The sequence below is a fragment of the Canis lupus genome, chromosome 7, assembly GCF_003254725.2.
Source record: "Canis lupus dingo isolate Sandy chromosome 7, ASM325472v2, whole genome shotgun sequence".
NCBI lineage: Eukaryota > Metazoa > Chordata > Mammalia > Carnivora > Canidae > Canis > Canis lupus.
The window spans coordinates 4,041,029-4,068,696 of NC_064249.1; the positions used below are offsets into that span (position 1 = coordinate 4,041,029).

At 37.0% G+C, this 27,668-nt stretch overlaps 1 protein-coding gene across 1 annotated transcript; it reads left to right on the forward strand.

Annotated features, from left to right (window-relative positions):
* The first annotated feature begins 6,112 nt into the window (after positions 1-6,112).
* On the forward strand, positions 6,113-26,207 carry ATP6V1G3 (ATPase H+ transporting V1 subunit G3). The gene is made up of 3 exons (XM_025429792.3): positions 6,113-6,324; positions 19,285-19,385; positions 25,994-26,207. Exons 1-3 carry the CDS (start codon positions 6,243-6,245, stop codon positions 26,165-26,167), a joined length of 357 nt encoding a protein of 118 aa, XP_025285577.1. The 5' UTR covers positions 6,113-6,242; the 3' UTR covers positions 26,168-26,207.
* Positions 26,208-27,668: the final 1,461 nt, after the last annotated feature.

Below are 27,668 nucleotides of genomic sequence, written 5' to 3' on the forward strand. Positions count from 1 at the left end.
AAAAAAAAAAAAAGAGCAAATGAAGCTTGAAGCTTTGGGAATGTCCTCTGACAGTAAGACCTAAAGCCCTGGTAAGTTCCAGATGAAGAAGGGATCAGTTAGATCTGAGAGGATCAAGGAAATTTCGTCCTTTAAAGTAGACATTAAAATTAAATTTTGAGTGATTTTTATTCTAGGGAAATATGAGAAATCTATTCCAGGAAGAAGAAAGAGTCTGAATGAAAGAGTAGAGAGATGTTTCTGGTGTTGACAACAGGTAGCACGGTGAGCAAGCTGGAGGGAGAGATGGGAGAAGAGCTAGAGGATGAGAGACCGGGAAAGGAGGGTCATTTCCCTACCTAGTGGTAGAGATAAGAAAACAGAATATGGTCAATAATTCACTTGCATTTGCTTGATATATTACTGCTCAGCTCCAATGAATAAATGCAGTAATAATACTGTGCTCTGTAGAAGCACCCAGACCAAGTCTGAGAGTTTTGCTTAATGATTGAAGTTGATAGCTTTGAAATATCTAGAAGCTCCAGGCCTTCAGGAAACCAGGGATTAATCTACTTTTCACTGTTGATCAGATTCAGGGGCTAAGCCAAACATGTGCAAAAGAAGGAAGGATCATATGATTAGTTGAAATATGCAGAGATGATGATGGAATGGATAACAAGAGGAAGTCTGAGTAGAAATGAAACTTCAAATAAAAGAAACCAAATATATATATATATATGGATATATATATGCATATATATACTGAACACTTGCTAAATTTATAATTACAGCTATTCAAAATATTCAATGTTAAACTTTTTTCAAGTTAAGTGCAAATGAAAATAAGAAGTGTTTCATTGTAATCCTTAACATTCAACAATTAAATTTTTCCAAAGGAAAGAGATTTTTAAGACTTTTCCATTTTTAACCACTTTTTTGCATTTTTCACAAATAAAAAAATATGAAAAATAATCAAAGAACAGAGACCTAAATATACTCTATACTAATTTTTACACTTCCTTTTTTACAAAGTTGCTGTGAGTGATATATCCATTTCTCTATTTCTTCTGAAAAGCCAAATCCTATCTATTCCTTGGGATTTTTATAAAGATGTATAGCTAAGTAGCCAATTTATCATTGAAAATAATAGTCAATAATAATAAAATAGCACTGTATAATGTAATAAATAAGATAAATAATAAGTAATAGTATCAGTAAATTTTGTGTCTTACGTGGTTATACATAGAAATCATCAATGTTAATATTCCATTAACATAGAAACCAAAAATGATTTATACCACTCAAATTAAATTATATTATTTAGTTTAATTTCTAAATTAAAAAGAAAAAATAGAATATAATAAACCAGATGACCAGGGCAAGTGGTCTCAAATAAACAGAATAGAAAGAACTCTAGTTGCTTAACATGAGCATTCCTGGGGCGCCTGGGTGGTTCAGCGGTTAAGCCTCTGCCTTCAGCTCAGGGTGTGATCCTGGCGTCCTGGGACACAGGGAGCCTGCTTCACCTTCTGCCTGTGTCTCTGCCTCTCTCTGTGTCTCTCACAAATAAATAAATAAAACCTTTAAAACAAAAAAACAAACAAAAATGAGCGTTCCGGGGGGAGAATCTTCAATAATCAAGATCTCAGTTAAGCCAAATCTCATTGTTTTGATATTTTTATTATCAATCGTTTGAGCATCCAGCCTTTTAATTGACCCACATTTTCATAGTTTTTTATACAGAGGGAAAGGTCAATAGATATTCCTTGCTTTCCATTTATCTTTTTCATCAAGAAAAAAAAAATATGGAAGGACCTTGTTCCTGGGAATAGAACGCATTGTGCAGCAGGAAGATGATTGATCTTGAGGTCAGTTCAGTCCTTCCATGTGACCTTGAGTCTCTCGGTCATATTTTCTGAGCCACAGTTTCTTGACCACTAGTCTTGCTTATTTGACAGAAACCCTGTCTCTTTACTGATAAAGTCAATGTGATATGTGATAACCATACCTATGTGCAGTGCTACCATGAGAATCGAATGAGTTAACGTATTGAAATATGAAGTATAAATTGTTTACAATCAGACCCAGTTTTGAAACATAGTTGGCATTTTACTAGTGAATAGAAAAAGAATTGCTTGTCTATTGACACTTTAATGCTAGAAAATATCAAAAGCACAACTCAAAATCTGGGTTATCAGCAGATAAAGTTCTTCAAAATATGATTATCCTTAAAGTGTAAATTTTATAAATAAATAGTCACATCAGGCATTAGCCTGATAAAAGGAATAACTCAGTAATAGTAAGTTAAGATATAGGAATAATACACTAATAATATAATAAATAAATAAATATGATAAAAATAATCCATTGCTTGTGTGATAAAGTCCAAATTCCACTGCCAGGCATCTGGCTCTATCTACCACCATATGGCCCACTTCTCCTTGACTTTACCTTCTTGTTTGTTTTGCAATTTAGATCATAAGCTTCTGTTCAGCATAGTTTTATCTCTATGGAAGACCCTGTTAATATAATTTCAAACCAACACAAGTATATACTTATTTTCACTTTTTTTTTCACCCATAGCCCAGACTAAGATGAATACCTTCTTTGCTGTTTTTCTCTTTGGGGTGGTTTTTCCATCCCTCCTTTTCACTGGGAGGGTAATCCTTTGTGGGTCAGGAGAAAACAGAATCCATTTCCCAATCAGCAATTTGAGAAAAGTCAATTTATTAAGTTATGCCCAAGGTCTTTATCTCCTAAGTAGAGACTTCTCCCAATTTACATCTTTTTGTCAAGAAAAATTATGCAATGTCCTGTCTATATTTTTGTGCCGAGATCTTTCCATTAAATAAAAGAAAAAAAAGGCTTCTGCCATAAAATTAAAAATTACATGTTGTGATCGTAAAGAAAATATGATTAAGATTTTCTACCATTGATGTGTTCCCTGAATGTTACAGATATTTAGAAAGGGTCTAGCAACACATGAAAAAAATGCTCCACATCACTCTGCATCAGGGAAAAAAAATCAAAAGCACAACGAGACACCACCTCACACCAGTTAGAATAGCTAAAATAAACAAGTCATGAAATGACAGATGTTGGTGGGGATGTGGAGAAAGGGGAACCCTCTCACACTGGTGGTGGGAATGCAAGCTGGTGCAGCCACTCTAGAAAATATGGAGGTTCCTCAAAAAGTTAAAAATAGAGCTACCTTATGATCCAGCAATTGCACTACTTGGGATTTACCCAAAGGATACAAACATAGTGATCTGAAGGGGCACCTGCACCCCAATGTTTATAGCAGCAATGACCACAATAGCAAAACTATGGAAAGAGCCCAGATGTTCCTTGACAGATGAATGGATAAAGATGTGGAATAGTACTCAGCCATCAAAATAAATGAAATCTTATCATTTGAAACCACATGGATGGAACTAGAGGGTATTATACTAAACGAATAAGTCAATCAGAGTAAGACAATTATCATACCATCTCACTCATATATGGAATTTAAGAAACAAAACAGAAGATCATAGGGGAAGGGAGGGGAAAATAAAATAAGATGAAATCAGAGAGGGAAACAAACCATAAGAGACTCTTAATTAGAGGAAACAAACTGAGGGTTGCTGGAGGGGTGGGGGGTTAGGGGGTGGGGTAATTGGGTGAGGGACATTAAGGAAGGAATTTGATGTAATGAGCACAGGGTTTTATATGTAACTGATGAGTCACTGAACTCTACCTCTGAAACTAGTAATATACTATATGTTAATTAATTGAACTTAAATACAACTAAATAAATAAAGGGTCCAACAATATGATTGTATCAGCAGCAACTAACAATGGGTAATTCTTTAGTTTCATTGAACATCTAGGTTATTGAGAAGCTGTCATGACTACTACCCAACGTTACATGCAGGATTCTGATAGGAGTAGGAGAATATTGTCAGACTAAAATTTAACCAAGGCATTGCTGAGTTCCAAATGTTTGAATTTGCTAACAGTACAGTTGGCCCCAATGTGAATCATCAATATACATTACCAGGTGGTAGTGGCAGGAAGTGATGTCAAGCATTTTACACATTTCACATAATATATATTTTCTGTTCTAAATAGATGTCTGAAAGTATTACGTCCTCTAAAATGACTTGAGTTACATGCAGATTCATGTTATACTATTTCTGTAAACCGGTTTTAATGAAAAAAAATAAAGCACACAGGAGAGGATGAGAATTAGGCCACAAAGGTGTTCCTTGTGGACTAGAGCAGCCTTTGCTGGTGAGCGATTAAGTACTTTGTTCAAATTATGACAAAATCATATCTGTCTCTTCAAGCTTTTAGGAGACATTGAATTTTCCTATATCAGTGTGAAGGATTATCTTTCTCACAAAGTCCTTCCTATTTAAGTCCACTCCAGCAATCTCATTCTACCTGAATTATCCTTTCTTGATAATTCAAGATTGGCCCTCATTCAGGAAAATGCATGCAGGAGATAGTCGATAAATACTGTTGGTACAAAATTAAAGCAAGTTTCTTCTCATAATCGTTAACTCAACCATTCAGAGAAATCATTGATGGTCTCCATCCCTCTGTGACTATAAAAATACTAACTGATGCCTAAAACAAGCTCATCCTGATGCTAATGAACTAATCTCCAGTTTGCCTTCACTTCTCTCCCTATGGGTTGAAGTATCTGTTTACCAGAGCCATATCTGTTCACATATCTGTCTATTCCAATTACACTAATTATTGTAATTATGCAATAAAAATTAAATTTTATAAACTGATTAAATATGAATGCAAAAAGAAAGAAAGGTTTTCCTATGAAAAAGAGCTGTTCCTTTGAGAAAGATTTACTAAAGACAATGTACACATAACGCTGTGCCACAGGCATGGGTGATGGGATAACTCTAAACTATTAGGGGAAAGTTATTAAAATCTTAAAGAGGGGCACCTGGGTTAAACACCTGGGTTAAGGCAGTTAAGCATCTGCCTTCAGCTCAGGTCATGTTGCCAATGTCCTGGGATGGAGCCCAACTTCGGGTTCCTCTCTCAGCAGAGTCTGCTTCTCCCTCTGCACCGCCCCCCACCCTCCACTTGTGCTCCTCCTCTCATTCGGCATGCTCTCCCTCTCCCTCTCTCTCTCAAATAAATAAATAGAATCTTAAAAAAAAAAAAAAAAAGCTTTAAAAGATTTAGCTCTCAGATTATTTTACAGTTATCTTGAAATCCAGACACCTATAGAATTCAACCTGGTGTTTATAGCTAAGGCAATTAAAGTGTAGTGAATGGAAGCAATAATACAGTCCTAAATCCCAATTTGCAGACCATTTCAGGAAAAAAAGAAAAAAAAAAAAAACATCGATGATAAGTTAAAAGATTAACCTTTCATTGCACATAACAATTTTAGGTGCATATAAATGAGATTTTACGATTCTCGACTGTGATCAACATTCTCCTTTGTCCCAATCACTATTGGATTGAATCAAATCAAGCGAGATGGACTTCACTGTACTATCTTAGGACAACACCCAGTATAAGCAGTGAGTAATATAAAATGCATGCTTAGATTATTTTAATTTAACCTCAAAACCTACAGTTATCATTTCCCTTCATGTTGATTTTGTCACCGTACTAAGATCTCCCTGGAACTCCAGCATCCAGCGTTACTAAAAAAGCAAAACAATGCCCTGAAGAAATCTTTTCATTCCTATCACCTGAGGCCTACAGAAAGAAAAAAATAGATTCCTAGCCTACCTTCTGTGTACAAAGCCAGGAAATCTCCTTCCTAGCAAAAGGTTAATAAAATTTGCCCTCAGCAGATAAATGAATCTCTAGAAACAAATAAAGAAAAAACACTAAAATCAGAACTGTACGGACAAGGAACAGAGAAATGTCTTGCAGCTTGAAAGAAAAATTTGGTAAACAGGTCAATATTTGCTGGAAGAAGAAGGAACCTAATTTTCCAAAAGGTATCTTACTCATTTTTTATTTATCTCTCTTATTTCATAGCAAAGACTGAAATTGGCTGAAAGGACAAGTTCGTAGCTTCCTCATTTTGACTTAACTTGTTTTTCTGGATTCCGCCCTTGGGCTCTCCTTGGGGCCCAGCTCTCCAGCCCAGTCAGGCCATTTTGAAACAAACACCCATGTTTAGAACTCACCGTTGACACAACAACTGGAATTATGTGGTGATTTCTAAAAGGATAAATAGATCAACCACTTTCCAGATTTCACAGAAGCCACCTAACTCGAAGCAAGCTGCCATGACCAGCCAGTCCCAGGGGATCCACCAGCTTCTTCAGGCAGAAAAAAGGGCCAAGGACAAGCTAGAGGAAGCCAAGAAGAGTAAGTCTCCATGCTGTCTGACCCATGAGGGATTTGTCCCAAAAGGGATGAGGTGGGTGCTGTGAAATGAGCATGGACCTTCGAGGCAGGCCGACTCTGGTTCAAACCCTGGCATTTCCACACTCCCTCAGAAACTTTGGCAAGTTCATTGAAACTATGCAGTTGGGACTTCTGGCGGGGCTCGGTGGTTGAGCCTCTGCCTTCGGCTCAGGTCATGATCCCAGGGTCCTGGGATCGAGTTCCACATTGGGCTCCCCATGGGCAGCCTGCTTCTCCCTCTGCCTGTGTCTCTGACTCTCTCTATCTGTGTCTCTCATGAGTAAATAAATAAAATCTTTTAAAAAGAAAGAAAGAAGCTATGCAGTCATATGTCCCTACGGCCAGAGTAGGCACAAAATTCTCTAACTCAGAGCCTTTGGCGAGGTCATGAGCTAAATGAAATCATAATGGAGATTGAAGTTATAGGGAGATATGACCTTAAACCTTGTCTCTGCAACTTCCTTAATGTTGCCACGCCTCAGTTTCTCAATATTGTGAAATGGTTAAGAGATAGACATCTTTCAGACTGAATCTACTTACTAGTGAGAGAACTTGAGCAAGTTTCTTACCCTCTGTAAACTTTAGTTTCTGTTTCTGTAAAATTGTGATAATTAACAGTTATCGGGCTCATTCCCATCCCTCTCTTCATGGCTTTTAATATCCAATATTTTAATAATGTTTCCACGTTATTCTCATTTTCTAACTTTCTTTGTATTTACTCATGCATCTATATATTAGTACAGAATGTTCTCAATAAATGTCAACCCCTTTCCTACTCCCTTTGATATTCACCACAACCATATGAATGAGATGTTACTATTATTTCCATTTTATGTATGCAGAAACTGAAGTTCATTATTTGTCAAAGGTCATATTTAAAAATAGAAAACACCATGCAGGCACCACATTTAATGCTTATCTTATTTATTCCTCATACCAATTCTTTCTGCAGAGATGAAAAGTGTTGCTTAGATAAATTATGCAATTTGCCCAAGGTCACCCAGAGAGTAAGTGGTATAGACAAGATTTGGACAGAGTCTGACCCTCAAGCAGAGATCTTAACTGTACTGTAAAAAATTTACATAATTTTTGTTATGAATAAACTAACATGTTGTAGATCAACGACTCAAATTCAAGTTCCCTGGGACAAGACCTATGTTTTTTCCACTCTCTCATACCACATCATAACTTAATCTATAATAACTTGTGCCATTTATCTTCCTCCTAATTGTATGTTTTGCATCTGCAATTTATTTATTTATTTATTTTTATTTTATTTTTATAATAAATTTAGTTTTTATTGGTGTTCAATTTGCCAACATACAGAATAACACCCAGTGCTCAACCCGTCAAGTACTCCCCTCAGTGCCCGCCACCCAGTCACCCCCACCCCCCACCCTCCTCCCCTTCCACCACCCCTAGTTCGTTTCCCAGAGTTAGGAGTCTTTATGTTCTGTCTCCCTTTCTGATATTTCCTACCCATTTCTTCTCCCTTCCCTTCTTATTCCCTTTCACTATTATTTATATTCCCCAAATGAATGAGAACATATCTGCAATTTAATTCAAAGTTCAGCAAGATAGCGGCCATGTCTTAAAAACATTGTTTATGTGACTCTTTGGGTGCATATAGTGACAGGAATAGAGTAGGTGGGGACAAAAGCTTGTTCAAATGGATCGGATGAGGTGTGGGAACAGTACATCAGAATGCTCGGGAAGAAGCCAGGAGTGAGGCAGTGCTTAGTCCATGGGGGTTTTTTGACCAGGAGTAAAATCATTTTTCTTTCTTAAGTTGATTTCCCAAGTGGTCAGCAATGTAGGCACCAACAGCAAAAGGAAGACTCCATGTAGAAGGTGCTAGAAGAGAAAAAGGAAGGAGAAAAAAGTTAAGCCAAACTTTACCTACTTCTCCATTTCTTTTTCTATAACAAACCATGCAAATGACTGAAACGGTATGAATGCAGAGTAATTTTATAGAAAAGAAAGCAGTCCGGGACCTGCTGGTTGAAGTAGTGTAGAAAACTTCCTTATCTTTTATTCAAATTTCTTTTACCACATTTAAACCTTCCAGAACAGAAGAGCAACTTATTTGAAGGTGTTTTAATCATATTACCTTTGCTTCCTTGTTATGGAAGAAACACAATGACAATATCGGGCACATTGATCAATACTGTCCTATGATCCATGTGATGTTGACCAACTGTGGGTCTTTTCTCAAAGCCGTTAGAGAAAACAGGCTCTGTGGATCATGCAAGTTGTTTGGAGGAGAAGACCACTCAAAACCATCTAGACACAGATTTCATAGTAAAGAGAAAAGCCAAACTTGTTTTCCTTCTCACAAGCGAAAACACCATCCTTGGACAACCTCTCCTCAGAAGTCAGTATTGGAAAATTTGTATTGTCTTATTTTTATACAAAATGTTCATATTATTTGCCAATGACTTAAAGTCATTGTGGACATTTCCCCTGGTCTTCAGTCATAAATAGTCAAGCAAACATTCGATCAGCAAGCGTAAATACCTAGGCCTTAAAAACATTCCAGAAAATATTTTTCCAAACGTTATTCCCACAACCAACCTCTACTCTCAGTTTTACAGAGCACGTCAGTCTACCTTCTTGGCCTCCCGCAGCACGGGCTTTGAGGACAGTTTTCACCAGATAGAAGCTGTTTCCTTACATAACTATCAGCAGGTAGCAGTTTGGGGTTACAACTTCAACTATTGCACCAATCATATTTACTTCTTAAGCATTCTACAGCGAAACAAAATACTACCTTTGTGCCTGGTATTTTGTAACTTCTCACATTTCGCTAGCTTTGTCCTTTATTAATTTATTTAATTTAGTAAGTATTTACTGAGTGCCTGCTTTTTCCAAGCCACTTCGGTATAGACACCAATGAGTAGACCTAGACTCTTCCTTAAACAGTTCCAGCGTGAGAAATACATAAAGGAGCAGAAAGGGGAGAACAGAATCATGATGTGAGAGGTACATATAGCCATCATTTTTATAGACCCATATATTTCACCTTTTTTTTTCACAAGGTGATTCATTTGAAACTCTGACATACGAAGGCAGAATAATTTCAGATGAGAGCCAATAAATCACAGTACTGAACGCCATCGTGGGAAGTCTGTGTTCACTTTCTCTTTCTTAGATCCATTTACTTGAAAGCACATCAGAAATCTGCACATAAGAGTCCCTGCTAGAGAGGTCTCCTGAATATATATCTAAAAGAAAGGAAGAAAGAGGGAGACGAAGAGAAGGAATGACACGGGGTGGGGGGGAGGACAGCAATTCACATGGTAATCATTTTAGAAAAATGCAAGATTCATAAGGTGGCATATTTATATATTATGCTGCAAAAATATTAATATATTCCATTAAAGAAGACGGCCTCAGATCTCAGCCAGGTTGTTACATAATACAATATAGGGTATAAATGCTTTGCCTTAAGGGATACAGATAAGGTTTTATAGACCCGACGTATCAGGAATTCTCCTGAAGGCTGCTACGTCTGCAGAAATTAATCATACAAGTCCCTACCCTCACGACACTCAGTCACTCACCTGCTACGAGGGAACATTGTGGCCGGGGTGGGGCGTGGGGAGGTTGTGAACAGACTCAAAAAGTTGGGATGTGAGGCAACAGAGTAGCAGAGCATTGGCTTTTTCTTATATTTCTGTGTGTAAGTCAGTTATCTTCTCTGAGTTTCATACTCTCTTTTTTAAATAAAAATGTAAGATATATATGATATATATAAATATCAGATATATATATATATGTGACCATGATGTTTTAAAGATCAAAAAACTATACCTAAGATAGAATGCAATCAAAATAATAATAAATATTATTATTTAAAAATTTTATTTATACATGAGAGACACAGAGAGAGAGAGAGAGACAGAGAGAGAGAGAGGCAGAGACACAGGCAGAGGGAGAAGCAGGCTCCCTGCAGAGAGCCGGATGCGGGACTTGATCCCAGGACCTGGGATCACACCTTGAGCTGAAGGCAGACACTCAACTGCTGAGCCACCCAGACGTCCCAAAATAATTATTTTTATTTTTAACTCCTTAATATGTATACTTCTATATTACTATAAGCAATACAAATAAAGGAATGGAATAAAAGAACAAGACAAACAAGTTTCATTTCTTTTTACAACAGACTCGAGTTCTGGGTCAGCTTTTCCTGTAAGGAGGAAGACGTGGGCTTCTTCTAGTAGACACCTAGAAAAGCTGGGTTGTCTGCCTCCGTTCACGGATTACAGATTAAATTATGATTATTAATTAAGGCAAAAATGTTTTATGGGCAAAATAGCCTTGCTCTTTGGTTAGATTTAGGTGGAATCACAGTAGCTTGACCCTATTTTAAATTATTTTAGTTGAAGTTAACACTTTTTGCCTTAAAAATTGTTCATTATTCAAAACATAAAAGTGAGTGTGTTGGTCCAAGACAAGTCACATTTTTACAGCAAAACATCAGACCTGCCCTGGAGCTCCAGGTGTGGGGAACTAAACAACTCCCGTCCAAATTAGAATAGAAATTCAAGATTCCATCATCAAGAGGAGGAACGGACACTTGTGTTTCTCTCAAATATATGGTATTTTTACTTGTAGTCATGACCTTTTACGAGATCAGTATTTATTCCACTTAACCCGTTGCAAACTTGGAACACTCAACAGTTCTTTCGAATCAGGGCTCAAATGCGCCTGACTCCACAACACATAAAGAACCCCTTTTCTCCAGTTATTTGCAAAGGTGAACCATAGCCTTTCCCATAAACAGATGCTCCAACTGTCTCCTTTGGCAGCTGCCGAAAATAGTGTTTGTGTTTAACTCAAAATTACAACTTGCATTACAGGATATAGATCAAATGATGGAGTAAACAGTGTAAACATTCAAATCCGAAAATGAGAAAAACTGAACAAGCTGGGATATTTAAATTTTTCTAAAAACAACAATCTTCATAAAAGTGAAGAACACACCCAGAATTTCCTGCTGAGCTAGAAAATGGTCAGGGCTATCTTCCTGGAGCTGCTACGCGTGGTCGCGAATCCAGCTTTTGCCTCCTACTTGGTGGGTGAATTGGCCAGATTACCTTCCAACCTCACTGTGACTCAGTTTCCTCAGCCTCAAAATGGAGATAATAGTATCTACCCGAAGGAGTTGTCATGACTCCTTGAGTTAATACCTCTAAAGGACTTAAAACGCCACTTGGCACATAGCAGGTGCTCGATACATGTGAGCTATGAATACTCTTCCATTACTTACTAAAAAGAATTCTGTTGAAAAGTACAGCAAAATAAGAGTCCTACTGATCTCTTAAGCACAGCCTTCTAGGAGGACCTCATTGAATTATACACAAATGCAAAATAAACGCTTAAGACGCTATTTTGACTACTTCAATAATAGGTCAGCTAATACAGTGGGGCAGATTCGTTTGTGTGGGTCTATAAGATGCCAGCCACCAATATTTTTTAAATCAGCAAGTTGCCTATTTGTTTCCAAATATGCAGATATTCCAAATTGCTTAAACAAGCACCTTGATTTGATTTAATAAATTATCCTCTATGCAAGGGAATGCTTTGGTTCATGAAGACATGACTTTTAATAAACTAATAAAATAAAAGTTGCCATATTAGAATTTCATGGCCCTGTCTTGTGTGTTTTGTAGGCTTGTAAATTTTTTCTCTTTCTTTGCAGTCCGCAGACTAATGGGGTATTTGTAAGTATACTGGACTTTCAATTCTTCAAGTGGGTCGTATTAAAATAATAGCCACAGAACATTTTCATCTCATAATAGCATTTGATTATATCCAATCCAGGACCTACACAAAACTACCTATGTTTTTTTTTGAATAAGGAAAATACAAATACAAAGAATAGCACGGGAAACACCTAGAGAGCAAAGATAGGAAACGAGAGATTAGGGTCAGCAGAGAAGCTCTGTAACAATCACCAAAAGAGAGGTCGCTTTTCTGGTGACATTACTTTTTCCAAGGTTTGTAGTGGGTGAGCAAAACAGTCAATCATTGAACCACATTGGTTTTATCATAGTATTAATAGTTCCCCAAAGCCAAGAAAAGCTATCGTTACTCTTCTGCGTGGTGTAACAGAACAAAAATGAGGGTTAGTCCCAAATAGAAATCTCCAGACACTCCCACAAAGTCTTGTCTTTGTTTTCAAAACCAAGTCAAGGTCTCCTCTGTCCTGGCTATGCCTATTTTTGTCAGGTGGCTCCTGCACTTGGGTCCCCACTCTGCCTCGCACCCTCGGGTATCTGGCTTTGCTTCCAGTGCTCAGGTGACACTGTTGTCAGCCTCAGTCAGCCTCCGTATTGGGTTCAGAAGGCTTCTGTAACAATTATCACAGATACAACAATTATCACAGATTTTAAGATGGCTTAAAATAATGGAAGGGTATTATCTCACAGTTGTGGAGGCCCGAAGTCCCAACCAAGGGGCCGACAGGATTGGTCCCTGGCTGGAGGCACTCAGGGGGAACCTGTCTCATGCCCCTTTCCTGGCTTCCCATGATGGCTAGCAAGCCTTGGCATTCCTTGGTTTGCAGCTGCATCATTGGAATCTTTGTCTCTGTCACTACAGACCTTCTTCCTTACGTGTCTTCTCCATGCCTCTATGTCCAAATCTCCCTCTTGATAAGGACACGAGGCAGCAGATGTAGGCCCCACCTTAATTCAGGGTGACCTCCTCTTAACTGGATTACTCCTCCAAACACCTGATTTCCAAGTAAGGTCACATTCACAGGGACCAGGGGTCAAGACTTAAACAGATCCTTTTGAAGGAGGCAGTTCGACTCACAACATTTTCTACTTGTCAGATCCACGTCACAGTCTTGAAGCTTTACCTTCTCTGTCCCCCTGTATAAGTGAAAACTTCTCACTGAAGTTGCCTGTACTCCCTGTGTTTATGTTTTTTTTATTCCATTTTTCATTGAATTTCTTTTATTTGAGTGTCATTACCACCCAATGTTACATTAGTTTCAGGTGAGAATATAGTGATTCAACTTCTCTATACGTTATGCTGTGCTCACACGTAGAGCTACCGTCTGTCCCCGCACAGTGCTATCACGTATTATTGACTAGATTCTTTACACTGTGCCTTTTATTCTTGGGATATATTCAGTCTGTAACTGGGAACCTGTATGTCTCCTTCCCCTTCACCCATTTTGCCCATCCACCTACCCCACCCACCTCTCTGGCCACCATCATTTTGTTCCTTGTAGGTCTATCTGCTTTTTGTTAATTTATTCATTTATGTGTTTTTTTTTTTAGATTCCATATCTGAGTGAAATCATATGGTTTTTGTCTTTCTCTGTTCGACTGATTTCACTTAGCGTAATACCCTCTTTAATCAGACTTTTGCCCCTATGACTCCACCAAAGCTGCCTTTGCCGAGACCACAAACATTGCTAGTGCTTTTATTAATTGAATATCTCAGTCACAACTGGACCCCTCTTTTATCTTTGAAACTCTTCCTTCATTTGACTTTGGGACACCACTCTCATGGTCGGCTTCCTGTCATCTTTCCAATCTCTACAGTTGAGATCCCAACTCGGACCTGTTTTCTTCTATATCTGGAGATATCTGTGATCACATCTCATCCCACGGCTCAAAACACCAGCTGCATGAATGATGATTCCTAAACATGCTATTTCCAGCCCTCATTGCTTCCTTAATCTCCAGATTCGTGTAAACATCAGCCCCCTCACTGTTGCCACAAGAAGTTCAATAGGCATCTCAGTTAAACTGCATTCTTGACTCTACTCCCAAAATAAGATGTTGGAGTCACCATTTTCTCTGCCTCTCATGTTTATGCATTGATTCTGCCTTCGAAATATATACAAGTTCTCACAAATTCCTCTGCTATTTACTATTTCCAGCAATCATTAACATTTATCTGAACTATTGCAATGGATTTTTTTTTAATTTTTATTTATTTATGATAGTCACACAGGGAGAGAGAGAGGCAGAGACATAGGCAGAGGGAGAAGCAGGCTCCATGCACCGGGAGCCTGACGTGGGATTCGATCCTGGGTCTCCAGGATCGTGCCCTGGGCCAAAGGCAGGCGCCAAACCGCTGCGCCACCCAGGGATCCCTGCAATGGATTTCTAACTGGTGTTCCCTCTCTTTCTCCTTTGCCCTTAACAATCTATTCTCACCATGCCAGTCAAAGAAATCCTTTTCAATCACATAAAGTATCATGCCACAGCTTTGCTAAGACCCTTTCATGAATTTAGCATTTCAAGGAACAAAAGCTTTATCGTGCCCCATGAGCTCTGTTGACCTTGTCCCACTGCTACCCCTCTGATATCATCTCCTAACATTCAATCATCTTGTTCGCTTTGTTCCAGCCACTATAGAGTGTTTCCTGTTTCTTGAGCGTGTCAAAGGTTTTTGCATCTGCTGTTGGCCCTGATTGGAATGTTCCTCCCCTTTAGATACTCGCATGGTTAATTGTCTTATTCCTTCAGGTCTCTGCTCATATATCACTTCATCCAAAAGACATGACTTACCTAGATTAGCACCCACAGTCTATCTCTCCTTCTTTCTTCTTCATAGTACTTGTTATCTATATCATATCATCTACTACTTGTTTCTTATCTCCCTTTAATATGTTCAGAATACAAGCTCCATGAGAAAAGAAAGTTTGCCTGTTTATGGTTTTCACTGATGTATTTATAGATCTAGAAACAGTGTGTGGCACATAGAGGATATTCATAATATTGGTTGTTTAAACGTCTCTTTTTTCCATTCTCTGTAGCATTTGACACTGTTGGCCACATCCTTCTTGAAAACTCTTTTGGTTTCCCCTACTTCTCTGACCACTAACTCTCAGGCTCTTCCTGAGGGTCCTCCTCGACATTCTCATCTCTCGAATGTTGGCATCTCCCCAGATTGAGACCCTAGCTCTTTTTTCCTCTTCCTTCAGTACACTCTCTTTTGGTTTCAGTACAAATCCCACTGATATGACGAGCACATTCACAAACCCAGAGGACTGACATGCAGATCTCTGTCTTGATTTCAGAACTTGCTTCCGAATCCAAACTTGTCTGTCCAGATGCTCTCAATACCTCTATTTAGACGTCCTCAGGGAAGCCTAAAAAGGCTTTTCTAGTGACAGTCTGAGCTCCGTTCCTCCAACTCACGGTGTATTCATTGTCTTTGTCCCTAACAAAGGTCCCTGGAAACTGGGCTTATTTTCCTAATAATGATTAAAAATAATCAAATAGATGTTCCTTGTCAAGCGTTTTATTTACATTTTTTTTCCTAATACGTGTAATGCTTCATTGCAACAGATTATTAAATCTGTTTTATAAATGAGAAAACTCAGGCTCAGAGTTATAAGACTTCTAATGTCTCACTGTAGTTGTGCCTCGTGTATAATTTTGATTCTCTTTTAAAATGAGAGATGAAACTCATCTTTCTTGTCACAAAAAGATTCCAGAACCAGTTGAACAATTCAGTCAACAGAAAAGGGTTCTCTGTGTCTCAAGGGCTCATTTGTATTTGGGACATTCAATTCACTTGGCCTCTCCTAACCAAAAAGCCAAGAAGAGTCCATACTTGTGCATCAACACCTTCTTCCTATTTTCACAGAAAGTTTGGTTTTAACCTGAAATTTTTTCATCCTTTTCCCACAAATCACCTGGAAATCAAACATCTTCCCTTCTCTCTCCTTCCCACAAAGTTTCCTGTAAAATATCTCAATAAGGGTATGCTGAGCATTAGAAATATTTGTATGACAAGATAATGTGTAAAAATGAATGGTGTTATTAAGGTGCAGGTGTTTGCAAAGAGTGTCCAAAATTGTCTTAGAAAGGGTCTCCCTTCCTTGCTTTAATCTCCAAAGTGGACTATTTGTCCTCATTGCTGTCCTGCCTAAAAAGTCCATTCATCTCTATCCTTCCTTCCTTCTTGAGAAGTCTTCCCTGACCTCCCTTGACAGCCTCCTCTGAGCCTCACTCTACATATCTGGTTCCAGTTTGTATTTTTGATTTACCATAAAAACATAAGCCATAACATGACTATTGAGATGAACGGCAAGCACAGGTTGTCTAGAATTTAAGTAATGCAAATTTCCATAAATTTGTGATTTTTAACTGCCATGGAAAAAGTAGAACCAAAATATGTGTTCCATTGTTTTCATACTTGATTAAATGTATTCTTCACAATTTTATGTATTTTATATTTTCCTTTTGGAAAGCCAGAGTATCGTGTACACATTTCCAAATTACACTGTATTTATGCCAACTGGAGGAAAGGACCATATCATATGCATTTCTCTATCCTCTGTTGGTAGCCCCATGCTGAATACAGTAGATGTTCAATAAACATTGAATGAATGATGGATGGACAAATCAAAACTGTCCTTTCCTGCACTGCTCTGGAGCACCTGCTTTAGTAGTATTTAAAATCACGATGCATAAGATAACCGCATTTTCTAAACCAAACATTAGAACATTTGGTCTGATAAACATCTAGGACCTTGTAGGAACTTTGGGACCAAATATTTGATTGTCATATTTAATATCTGGACTGTTCCATATGGTCCCCCCATGTTTGATACAGAAAGTATTGAGAAATAAGAATATAAGCCTAAATGCTTTTTGGGTCACAGCAGCCATATTTTTAATGCTCTTTTAATTTTAAAAGAGGAAAGAGGTATAATATTAAAATTTAGAAATCTTCATACAGAGACAGAGAAGCAAGCTAGAGGTTAATATGAGCCGATTTGATGCATGCATTTTGCTTCACCTCCAGTGAAACAGCAGGCTTTAGGCTCCCGTTTCTTCCACTGGATTAAATCAGGTGTAGCATATGCAGGCTCTCACACAGTGGCAGCTGCTGAGTCTGTCCAGAAAATGGCTGTGCCAGCAGCGATTTCCCTGTGGCTCTCCTATTTAATTGAATGAGAACCAGCAGGTGACTGGTGCCATGACGGGGGAATCACAGACATACTCTGAGCCTGTCACTGTGGGATGGAGCCGATATACAGCCTTTTGAGTGGAGCATGGATTCTGCTCAGGGATGGGGCACACAGAGGTTTTCCTGTTATTATTGTTATTATTTTTAACGTAGTAGAGTTGTGATTTTGAAACCATTATTTTTACATATTATGTAATTAACATGGAGAGTTGTTAAACTAAACTAATTTATAAAGTGATTATGTATCTTACAACCCATTATTACTAGGAAAATGTCAATACATCTTAAGTATATTTTTGTCCGAATGTTAATGACAAGCAGTGGTAAGAGAGAGAGCTGGGGATCAAGGAATAGTTTCCCCTCCTATCATATGATGTATTTGTGTGAATAGAATGTGTTTGGTTGACACAAAATAGTTAGAAATATAGAGCATGAAGGAATCTGTATATATAAAATGCTAATGAGCATTAATTAAGTAGGAAAAAAGTAAGCATTGCTGTTAATGTTCCATTAAGCCTCAAGCACCACAAGAGCACTAATTTTCAGCAGATCTTGGATTTTACGGGGAGTAAATACAAAGCTAAATATCTGTTCTGAATGAGATTTACTCGGTTCTGTTCAAGGACAATAGGTATTAAAAAAGACACATGCCAATTTATAACTCAGTGAATCTATCTTTACTAGATGATAGATGATAGATAATAGATAGATGATAGATGATAGATAGATAGATAGATAGATAGATAGATAGATAGATAGATAGATGATAGATAGATGATAGATACAGCGACTAGCAAAGCAACTCATGCCTAGCAGGAAAAGAAATTTAGGAACCATTTACATTCAAATACTACAAAGATCTATAAAAATAAAGGCATATTAAAACATGTATGTGGAAAACAGAAGTTTATGTTAAGGTTTCCTTTTATGCTACTCAATGAGAACACATTTATTTAGTTCAAAGTCTACACAACATAACAGTTGACCAAAGTTATAAACAAAAGCTTGAGACATTATCAGAGAATGTTAAACAAGCAAAAGAATAAAGGCATTTAACTGAAACTGAAGGACAATAGATTCAGATAAAATTTTTTTTAATACAGTTTAGAGTTTCTTTAAAGTTTTAATGATCACAAAGCATTAGTACCTAACCCCCTGAATGTGGTGGGTGGTGGGGGCATAGCAGCAATTAATATCAGTCTATAAGCCCCCAAATTTATTCTGGTTGTCAGGAAAAAAAAACGTCATGTGCTTAGTTAATGATCCCCTCAGCATTGTATTTGTCTGAAACTTTCATCTGCATTGCTGTCTGCTGGCTTAAGGCTTACACCTTTGCTATTAATAAAAGAAAAGAGAGCTATTTAACTAAATCTCCCAACCATTAAAAACAATTGGTTTTACAGCCACTTTCAAGTCCCCCTCAGAGAAAGCTACTACAAAAAAATGCCTACTTTGATGTGCTGTGGGGCTTAATCAGACATTCTAGAGTCAACAAAATGCTAAGAAAAAAAATCCCAATAAAACGCTTTAAAAAATTGTAAGTCAGTTTGATAGAGTCTGAGTTGCATGTTTGCAGTGCTTTTGGAGATCTGCCAGTGTTAAATAGGATCCAGTTGGTGTGGACTGAAGGATTCCTGGCAGCAAATCAGGACAGAAAATCTGACCAAATAATGTCTTTTCGAATAAGTGACAGCTAAAATCTGTTATCTGGCTGTGACTGCTGTGAGTAAACGCGCAGATATTTTACTTAAACATGCAAGCGCGAAAGAAAGTTGTCAGTTCCACGTTCTAGAAAACCCAATTGACAAACTAAGCTATTTTTCAATATTGTTTTTTAATGAAGTTGGCCATTTTAGAAAAATTTATCAATAATGTACCTCACCTTTTTTTTTTTTTTTTACAAATCAAGTTTGAAATTCGATGTCTATTTTTTAAAAAATACATTCCTTCTATGCCACTGTTAATGTTCAGGAAAAGAGAAGCGACTGAAGCAAGCTAAAGAAGAAGCCATGGCAGAAATCGACCAGTACAGAATGCAGAGAGATAAGGAGTTTAGACTGAAACAATCCAAGGTAAGTAAGAAAGTAAGCACAGCTTTTTTTATGCGGCATAGATTATAATATCAAGGGGGGGGAATATACTGGATTGAGCAGGTGCAATTCAACGAAGCCTCAACATCAAACTAAATCTAACACATTACAGAATTACTGATTTTACATTTCCATTTTCAAGGCCTTGGGATTTGCATAGAAAGTGTCCATCAACAGTTAATATCTAATATACAACACACATTAAAAATCATATTTTCAAATATCCAAATGGAAGGGCCTACTTAAAGTATTATTCCCGCCACAGATGATTGGCTAACACATTTTATTAAGGAAAACACTTCAGAAAACATATTTTTTGTTGTTGTTTATTAGTGTTTATACTACAATCAATAAAAAGTACTGCTCACCGTTCTAGAATGAGTTCTTCAGGACAGATCTTCGCTGGTGAATCCAAGATTTACACATGACCGAAGTAGTACTGTTGCATGGTGCTGAAAAGTCTTCTGTTATTTTTATTTTATTTTATTTTCAATTGTCTGACTTCTTTCAACAAATCATTCATGAAAATATTTTTAGGGACACCTAAATGGCTCAGTGGCTGAGTGTCTGCCTTCAGCTCAGGGCATGACCCCGGGGTCCTGGGATGGAGTCCCACATCGGGCTTCCTGCATGGAGCCTGCTTCTCCCTCTGCCTGTGTCTCTGCCTCTCTCTCTCTGTGTCTCTCATGAATAAATACATAAAAATCTTTTTTATTAAAAAAAGAACATATTTTAAAAGGATTTTCCCCCAGTAGCATTTTAAAAATATCTACAGTTTACAGTTAAAAATAATAATAAATGTATGAAATTTTCAGAACCAACATCCTTCTGTGTTGCAACATGCAATGGACTAAAAAAAATTATTAAATTCCATGTGTTACAAACTAAAGGTCATTTGATATGGTTTTTTTTTTTCCCCTCAGTAGAAACATAAATAAAGCCTGACACTGTAAGGTGAACCACGAGCACTTTGGAAATCCCCTTATTTACAACTTTTATTTCAGTGGGAGTGGATCCAGGGCTGGTGGAGGTAAATTGAACCCCACGGCAGGAAAAACTTTTCCTGTGGGCTCTTTCTTAACATAAAAAGTCCTTCCTAGAACAAAGTGGACCACTCAGCTAAAATAAATTCTTCTTATCAGTGTTTTTACAAAGGAATCATAAACTCCTAAGTCTATACATGTGCATTCAGCCCTCCATGATCGGCCCTTGTCACTTCTGGAAATGTCATGCACTTACTTTTTACTATGAACCACAGATATTTTTTAAATGCTAATGTAGGGAAAAGGCATTTCTTTATATTCATATGAAAGATTTATTGAAAGAAGTCAGCCAATTGAAAAGGAAATCATAAGGAAATACAAGAACACTTTTCAGCAATGTGCAACAAGATCTACTTTGGTCATTTGTAACATTTTCTATTACTTTTGTCTCTACCTGCTCTATTCCAGCCATCTCTATCTTCCTTCTTCCTCAAACAGACTGAGCACACCACTGCCAACTGCACCTTTGCACATGTGATATTTGCTCCCTGGAATCATCTTCTTTTAGACATAGTCATCTTTTCATCTCTGTTCCTTTGTTAACTCTCCTTTCTGAACACCTTACTTAAAGCTGTGTCTTTCATTAAGAAAGGAATTCCCCATTATAATCCTATCATGTATCACTACTAGATATATTATATATTTACATTTTTTACTTATTGCCTATCTTTCCTTCTGAACTATAAGCACCAAAATGGCAGGTTCTACGTTTTGTTCTGTTACTTTCCCCAGCTGTGTCTGCTCCATAGTAAGTACACAATAAATATTCATTAAGAGTATAGGGTAACTAACATTTCTTCTGTGCCTTTATCTTTCGTATTGAGTCCTGTCATGACCCATGACATATTGGGACCTGAGGAAACAGTCATCCTTAATACCAACCAGCATTTATTTTTCTATGCCAAATATTTCTGATGTACCCATTTCTATTTTTAAGTAATAACAAAACCGATCGTAATTTTAGAAAGTAGCTGGGTCAAATCTCTTGAAATATCATTTCTCCAGAAGGATCTCATAAGATGTAAATCTGGTTCAGGATATTTGTTCTCTGCTTTGGAAAATAATTAAAACTCTTCATTGCTCCCATAATTGGAGCTCTAAGCCAATTTTCCAGCTAGTTGATCAAAAGCTCACATAGAAAGGTCAACATGTTTAGGCCTCTGCTACTTCAAGCATATTGTAAAACCATTAGTACAAGATACTCTTTCCTTGGCATGACCTCCATATGTCAGACATATTGCTGTTCCTGTTAAATCCCATCATCATTAACCCAGGGCAAGGAGGAGGTCTGGGAGGAGACCCAAGAAGTCAGTTTTCTGCCTGCTGTGGGTGAGACACCTCGATGTTACTTTTTTAAGTTGTGTCTTAGCACTTGTTAATGTATGTGTTCTTTCAATTCCCCTGACATATCAACAGAAGCAGGTATCCCAAAGTGGGTTGTATAACAACAAATATTGTTTTAAGGATTTACTTATCACTTGCTTATCATTGCTACCACATATAATTTCTTCTACTAAAGAAGATATTACACTGCTACAAGGAAATCTGGACAACAGTGGAAACACAAAATCTATTGTTAATGTAAGTAGAAGTTAGATGAACCATGAGTCTAAACAGAAGACATGAAAACGGTTGCCTGGGGCATACTGAAGATTTTTGTATCTTTAGTCTTTCTTCCTGAATTCATATCATGAAAACATTTTGTTTCCTCGAAGCAACCATAGACTGAGAATGCAAAACTGTGTTCTGCTTATGATAATTGGACCTGAACCTGAATCTCTGTTTTCTCTTTCTTTAAAAAAAAGGGGGGGTATTTATTTTATTTTAGAGAGAGAAAGAGAATGTATGAGAGAGAGACAGAGAGTGGGGAGAGGGGCAGAGGGAGAGAATCTCTAACCAAACTCCCCACTGAGTGGGAAGCCCAATGTAGGACCCATGAGATCATGACCTGAGCCAAACCAAGGGTCAGAAAGCTTAACCGATTGAGCCACCCAAGTGCCTCTCTCTGTTTTCTCTTGAACAGGAACATTTGAACAATTTGTAAAGTAACATATTGAATGTTGAAAGATTTTGCCAATTCCATAAGTCATTTAGCTTTAAATCTATATGCATCAATCTCAACATTGCAGTTTTGACAATTAACAGGGAGAAGTCCTTAAAGGGTACCCTTTGACAAAATGTACCACCCCGTGTCACACAATTCTCAATTGCTAATTTATTTCATGTCCCAAACATTCAGATAGCAGGCTTCTGCCAACAAGAGCAACAGAACATAGGTAATAAGTTCTCTATGATGCCTAGAGTTTTGATCAGTCTATTCAGTTCTACAAACAAGCATTGAGCATCTATGATGCTTCAGGCAGCATTTGCAACACTTACAACAGTGGTCAAGGCGATTGACCCTTTATGCAGGTTATGTTCATTCCTTTACTTTCCTGTATGGCTTAAATCAACGCTATCTACATATATCAAGGTATGGAATTCTTCCTGAGGAACGCCATTTAAAATAGTATATGAAAAAAAATAAATAAAATAAAATAGTATATGGAAAAAAATAAAATAATAAAATAAAATAGTATACGGTACCAGAGGACGGGTGGGTGGATGGATGAGTGAAATAGTGAAGGGTGTTAAGAGTACAATTATCTTAATGAGCACTGAGTAATATACAGAATTGGAGAATCACTGTAGAGTACACCTGAAATTAATGTTAATTAATATAACACTGTATGTGAACTATACTGGAGCTAAAATTTAAAATTAAAGTAAAAAAATAAAATAAAACAGTATATGGTTGGTCCCTGGTATTGTAATGTCTAGGAAACACTGTAGAAAATCAAATTACTGCGCATCAAATGAACTCAAAAATAATATTATATTTAATTAATCAGGATGAGACATGAACTTTGGGCTACTTTTTCCAGTATTTCTGAAAGTGTAAAATGGATTAAAAATTAAAAAGCAGAAGCAACACAAGCAGTGAAAACTCAAAACAATAATCACTGACATTTACTGATTAGTTGTTCAGTGCCAAGTTCCTCGAAATGTACCATCTTGACTACAATCCTTTCAGAAAATCATCATGTTGTCTTAGAAAAGTAAATGAAGAATACCACTAATAGCAGTAGCTACCATCTTTGCATTAGAGCTATACTGTCAAAAAAGGTGGCCATTTCACATATTGCTGAAGAACTTTCAAAGTGTAGCTAGTCCATGGGGGTGGGATGACTGGGTGATGGGCATCAAGGAGGGCACATGATGTGATGAGAACTGGGTGTCATATATAACTGCTGAATCACTGACCTCTACCCTCTGAAACTAATAATATATGTGAGTTAATTGAATTTAAATTAAATTAAATTTAAAAAAAAGAAATGTAGCTACTCCCCATAAAGATGTTCTGTAAGTGTAAAATCATACCAGATTACAAAAATTTGGAATGAAAAACAATAATGCAATAATTTTATGTTTATTGTACATCAAAATAATAATAGTAAGAATATATCAGGTTAAATAAAATATATTATTAAAATTAATTTACCAACTTCCTTTTACCTTTCTAACGTGGCTGTGTAAAAATTTAAAATTAGTTATATGACCTGTTGGGGCACCTGGGTGACTCAGGTGACTGAGTCTTTGATTTCGACTCAGGTCATGTTCTCAGGATCATGAGGCAGGCTCCTCTATCAGCAGCGCATGCTCTCTTTCTCTCTTTCTCTCTCTCTCTCTCTCTCTCTCTTTCTCTCAAATAAATAAAATATTTTTTAAAATTACTTCTAGGGCTTGCTTTGTAGGTCATATCACATTTCTAGTGGACAATGCTGAGATAAAGAACCTAAGGCTGAAATGAACTTTTCCAAGGTCCTACAGGATAGTTGCAGCAATCTAGCCTAATAATGGCTATTTTTAACACTGCTATAATAACTTCATAATAGCTTGTCTTCTAAATTTTTCAACACTAAAGACATTGGGTTTAAGACTTCTTTTTTTTTTTTGAGTTTGGTAGAATCTCATTTAAGATAGTGAATTCAGAAGAAAAAAATAGATTTTGGTAAGATTATTTTGGTAAGTAGTTCTCTTCCATTTTTAAACTTCTTCCTAACGAGGGAAATTCAGTCCATATGTCTCTGCTCCTTGTATTCTCACTTATCAAAATGTTATTTTATAAAAGTTATTTGATGTCTTAGAAGCTCTATTTCCTTAAGTGATTTTCTTTGAACTGGGAAGCCCTTATTGCATGGAGCATAAACAGAAGAGAACTTGAACCTGATGGCCTCAATTGCATTTGATTTCAAGTTTAGGACCCAGAAAGATAATGTGAATTCTAGAATTTAGAATAGTCTAACGACCCTGAAATAGAAGTCAATGTTAGTGGAGTCTCAGGGATTGAACTAAATGCATACCTTCCTTGTGTGTAAACACTCACAGAAGAGAAAAACAAACAAAAACCAGCTGTATCGCCTTAACAATACCATGTTTAAGAAAGGCTGAGTTTACAGAGGAGATAAATTAGGAGCTGATTATTTGCTTTAGCAAAGGATAGCTTTACAAAAGGCTTCACTGCAGAGTCCCTTTAAATTGGTAATCCCCTTTTGAAATTGTATTTTGGGCGAATCTCTTGGAGATAATGGGAAATACTGGGAATCCCTGCTGATGAAAGAGCAACCAGAAAGATATATTAAACTGCACCTAAAAATATAATGTCACCAAATGGACAAGTATATCTTAAGTTGAAAGAAAATCAATTTATATTAAAAATTTCTAAATTATACCTATTACCCCAAAAGAGATACCTATGCACGTCGAAGTGTCTTCCTGGACATGCTATGACCTTATTTTCCTGAAAGACAATACTCAGTTTAAATGATATATTTTGAAAATTGGCAAACCAGTTATTTGCTCTTTAAAAACCAGCAAAATGGGTTTAATGGTGTCTTTCAACTTTATTTTCCAGACTTTCAATTCAGAAAAATAAGCAATGGGGAACATACAGGAACCAAATTGCAACTATTTCAAATAATGAAAAATGTAATACATGAAAACACTTCCAAGTAGGGTATAATGAATGTGAATGTGCCTTCCATTTGTGCTGTGTGGAGACCAGCCTCAAAGCACAAGGAACTGGGATCCCTGGGTGGCACAGCGGTTTGGCGCCTGCCTTTGGCCCGGGGCGCGATCCTGGAGACCCGGGATCGAATCCCATGTCGGGCTCCCTGCATGGAGCCTGCTTCTCCCTCTGCCTGTGTCTCTGCCTCTCTGTCTCTCTCTGTGTGGCTATCATGAATAAATAAGTAAAATCTTAAAAAAAAAAAAAAAAAAAAGCACAAGGAACTGACCATGGTTATCTTTCATTTTGGGGAACGTTTATCCATCCCACTTAGGATATTTGTGACTATATCCATTCTCTAAGAAAGTTCTGGAAAAATAATACACAATGTGTACCCCAAAGAAAAAGCATTAATAAATAAGCCAAAACAAGTTTAGTAAAGCAATTATACTTCAGTACGATGTGTAGTGTGGTGAATTCTGTGTGTTTTATTTTGTTAGATAATGGGCTCTCAAAGTAATGTCTCAGAAGAAATAGAAGAGCAAACACTAGGGAAGATAAAAGAACTGAATGGAAGCTACAACAAATACATGGAAAGTGTGTTGAAACACCTTTTGAACAGTGTTTGTGATGTGAACCCGGAGATCCATGTAAACTACAGAGCCACCAACTAAACATGCGCCCTACTCTTCAATAAAGGGTATATGCATGCCACCTGGTTACTTGTGGTTCCATGTTTATATTAAGAAATTTGAAATGTAAATCTTAAATTTCCATTTACATCTACAGATTTCAGTGTGACATAATTCACACATGAGCACTGAATTTAAAAGCAAACAAACAAAAAGTTGTTATATCTTTCTTGGTAACAGGCATGACTTGTCATTTAACTTGGAGTAAATCAAGCATGCAGAGTAACATATTTTTCTGACACTTGGCAGAAAAACATGAACCTAGCCACTTTTTAGTGAGTATGAGGTTTAAAAAATGCTTCTTTTTAGCAATTTACAGAATGTTTTCTTTGTTGTAGTTGTTAAAAGATCATTTTTAAAAGAAGATTTATATCTCATACAGGTATAAGATGAACAGAGGTCAAAGATTTTATTTAAGTCACTAATCAATAGGAAACCAGCAAGATGCTACCACCAGTTCAAAGAAGAATAGCAAAAATGTCACAGATAAATGATAGATATTAGATAGATGATAGATAGATAGATAGATAGATAGATAGATAGATAGATAGATATAGATGATAGAGAAAGATTAATAGGTTGGTTATATAACCATCCTTTCTGCCTACCTTCAATTAATCATATATTCTTCTCTTTCAACTATTATTTTTTAAAAGAAAAAAGTAAATGATAATTAAATGAGCTGCTGGCATAAATGTTTAGGTTTGAAAACAAACAAACAGAAAAAAATTTAAAAACTCCCAGATGGTATGTGTTATGAATAGAACATTTGTGTCTCCCCAAAATTTATATGTTGAAACATAATCCCCAGGGTCACGGTATTTGGAAGTGGGCATTTTGGTAGGTGGTTAAGTCATGAGAGCAGAGCCCTCATGTTTGAAATTAGTGCCTCTATAAGAAGAGGACAGAGAGCTAGTTCACTCACTCTCTATCATGTGAGGATAGGAGAAGCTGGCAGTCTGCAACCTGGAAGAGGGTTCTCACAAGAACCTGACCATTCTCACACCCTGATCTCAGACTTCCAGGCTCTAGAACAAAGAAAAATAATTTTTTTTCTGTTATTTATAAGCTATCCAGTCTGTGTGGTACTTGATTATATCAGCTCCCCAAACTGATGCAGCTGTTTAGATTAGCCTAGCCATCTAAACAGTAATAGCTAAATTCTCATTAAATACCAGGCATTTTAGGTACGATGTCTAATTATCTCGATCCCATTGTGGTGGGTAGTGTTAGCACCCCAGTTTTACAAAATGGGAAATAGAAATTAAGGAACTTGCTTGGATTGCTTGAGTAACAGTGACAGGGGACTTCCTATCAGTCCAATGACTCCAGTGTCCCCACCCTTCATTACTTACCATGTTACCTCCCCGAAAAGTTTTACAATATTTACATATTTACATCATTAAGAATCCTGAATACTCTGATCTTCCAATAACATATGCAGATACATTTTATCTCCAGTCTAAATAAAACTTAACTGGCA